Source organism: Morone saxatilis, unplaced genomic scaffold, assembly GCF_004916995.1.
Source record: "Morone saxatilis isolate NCDOM2014 unplaced genomic scaffold, NCSU_SB_2.0 Contig7, whole genome shotgun sequence".
NCBI lineage: Eukaryota > Metazoa > Chordata > Actinopteri > Moronidae > Morone > Morone saxatilis.
The window spans coordinates 3,785,049-3,786,515 of record NW_023340246.1 but is presented as its reverse complement, the minus strand read 5'-3'; the positions used below and the strand labels follow the sequence as shown (position 1 = coordinate 3,786,515).

The window sequence follows — 1,467 nt, the reverse complement described above, 5'->3', positions numbered from 1 at the left end:
TTTTACAGATTATCTGTCTCATGCACAACTGTGAAAATTTCAGCAAATAAGACAAAAAGTTATTTTCATGAACGTTACCTGCTGCAGCTTTAAGTTTATTGCTTGTGTTGACTCCCCCCTTCATTAAGCCTGTTTGTGACATAAAGGTAAACAATATCCCTTTTGTTGGTGTGAAAAAACTAAATACACAGAAAGTAATGCAAGCTGTTCCAACATGTTGCCACTCGAGCGACACAAACTTAAAATCTAATAGTTATCTAATAAAACCTATCTGTTTGAGGATTATGTGGTATACTATGTAAACCAGTATGATGGTTGGACCATCAATCACAAAAACCTTTCGAAACAAACCTTTATTAAAAAGTAATGATATAATGAATTTTGATCCAAGCTATTAATTTCCTCCTTTTGTAGCCTTGTGATTTATCAATGTTTTTTGGCTTTTTAGTCACTGTTGTTTAAGTATTCATGTAAAATCTTGTAACACTGTATTAAAAAAAGTGTTGCTGTTGTAATTGGTGTTTATATTATTTATATTGGCTATATAAAAATGTACACAAAGTATAGGCATATAAATTCGTATTTCAGCAGTGAAATGTTTATTGGCATGTTAAAATTTAAACTCTAGATTAGTAAGGTAATATAGAGGCTTCAGTAATAAATTGAGAGTGTTTTATAACTTGTAAAAAAAAAATATCAGAACAGTCTTGAGTTAGCAAAGTCACCCTGGAATATTTTTCCAGAAATTATCATTTTAAAGGCTGATCGGAACCAGCTGTAAAAGAAAGCATATATAAAGGGATTCAGCATTGAATTTGACAATGTAAGCCAGTTAAGTGTTTCAATCACAGGAAGTGGAGGGGTTTCATGGGCTAATGGCAGAAAAACAAGATAAAGAAAGTGAGGAGTCATACATAAGAGAAAAACTCCCATAACTATAGCCAGAGTTTTGGTGGCCTTTCTCTCCATCTTACTGACAGTTGCTCCAGACTTTGTGCTCTGGATGCTGTTCACCTGTTTCTGTGCAACAAGGAAAATCTTCAGGTAGATACAGAGCATTATGATTGCTGGGAGGTAAAATGAGAAAATAGGTCCCATAGTGTTTGATATTACAATATGAACTGAGCACATTTCTTCACATGATCCTTGACTGAATCCTCCAATTATGATGCCAATTGCAACTAGAACAGAAACACTCCAGCTCACCAGGATCATTATCACAGTAACATGAACATTTATCTTAGTTCTGTATGTCAGAGGCTGACACACTGCATAATATCTGTCTATAGAAATACAACATAGGTTCAGAATAGAAGATGTGCACAGTGATATATCAAAGCTGTCTCGTATTTTACAAAATAAATTCTCATTAAACAGACATGAGGTTACAGAGAATGCCATGCTGAAAGGAAAAACTACAACTCCTACAAGCAGGTCAGCCACAGCCAGAGACAGGATGAGGTAGTT

The 1,467-nt window shown here is 34.5% G+C and overlaps 1 protein-coding gene across 1 annotated transcript in view; it reads right to left on the bottom strand.

Annotated features, from left to right (window-relative positions):
• Positions 1 to 1,467, bottom strand: part of LOC118340929 (trace amine-associated receptor 1-like) — a 5,942-nt gene that overhangs the window by 2,235 nt on the left and 2,240 nt on the right. Inside the window, exons 3-4 of the mRNA XM_035679092.1 lie at positions 1,356 to 1,467; positions 979 to 1,283 (exon numbers count right to left, since the gene is read on the bottom strand). The exon at positions 1,356 to 1,467 is cut by the window's right edge and continues 104 nt beyond it. Of these exons, the coding sequence (XP_035534985.1) occupies positions 979 to 1,283; positions 1,356 to 1,467 (417 nt within the window). The remainder of the gene's footprint in view (positions 1 to 978; positions 1,284 to 1,355) is intronic.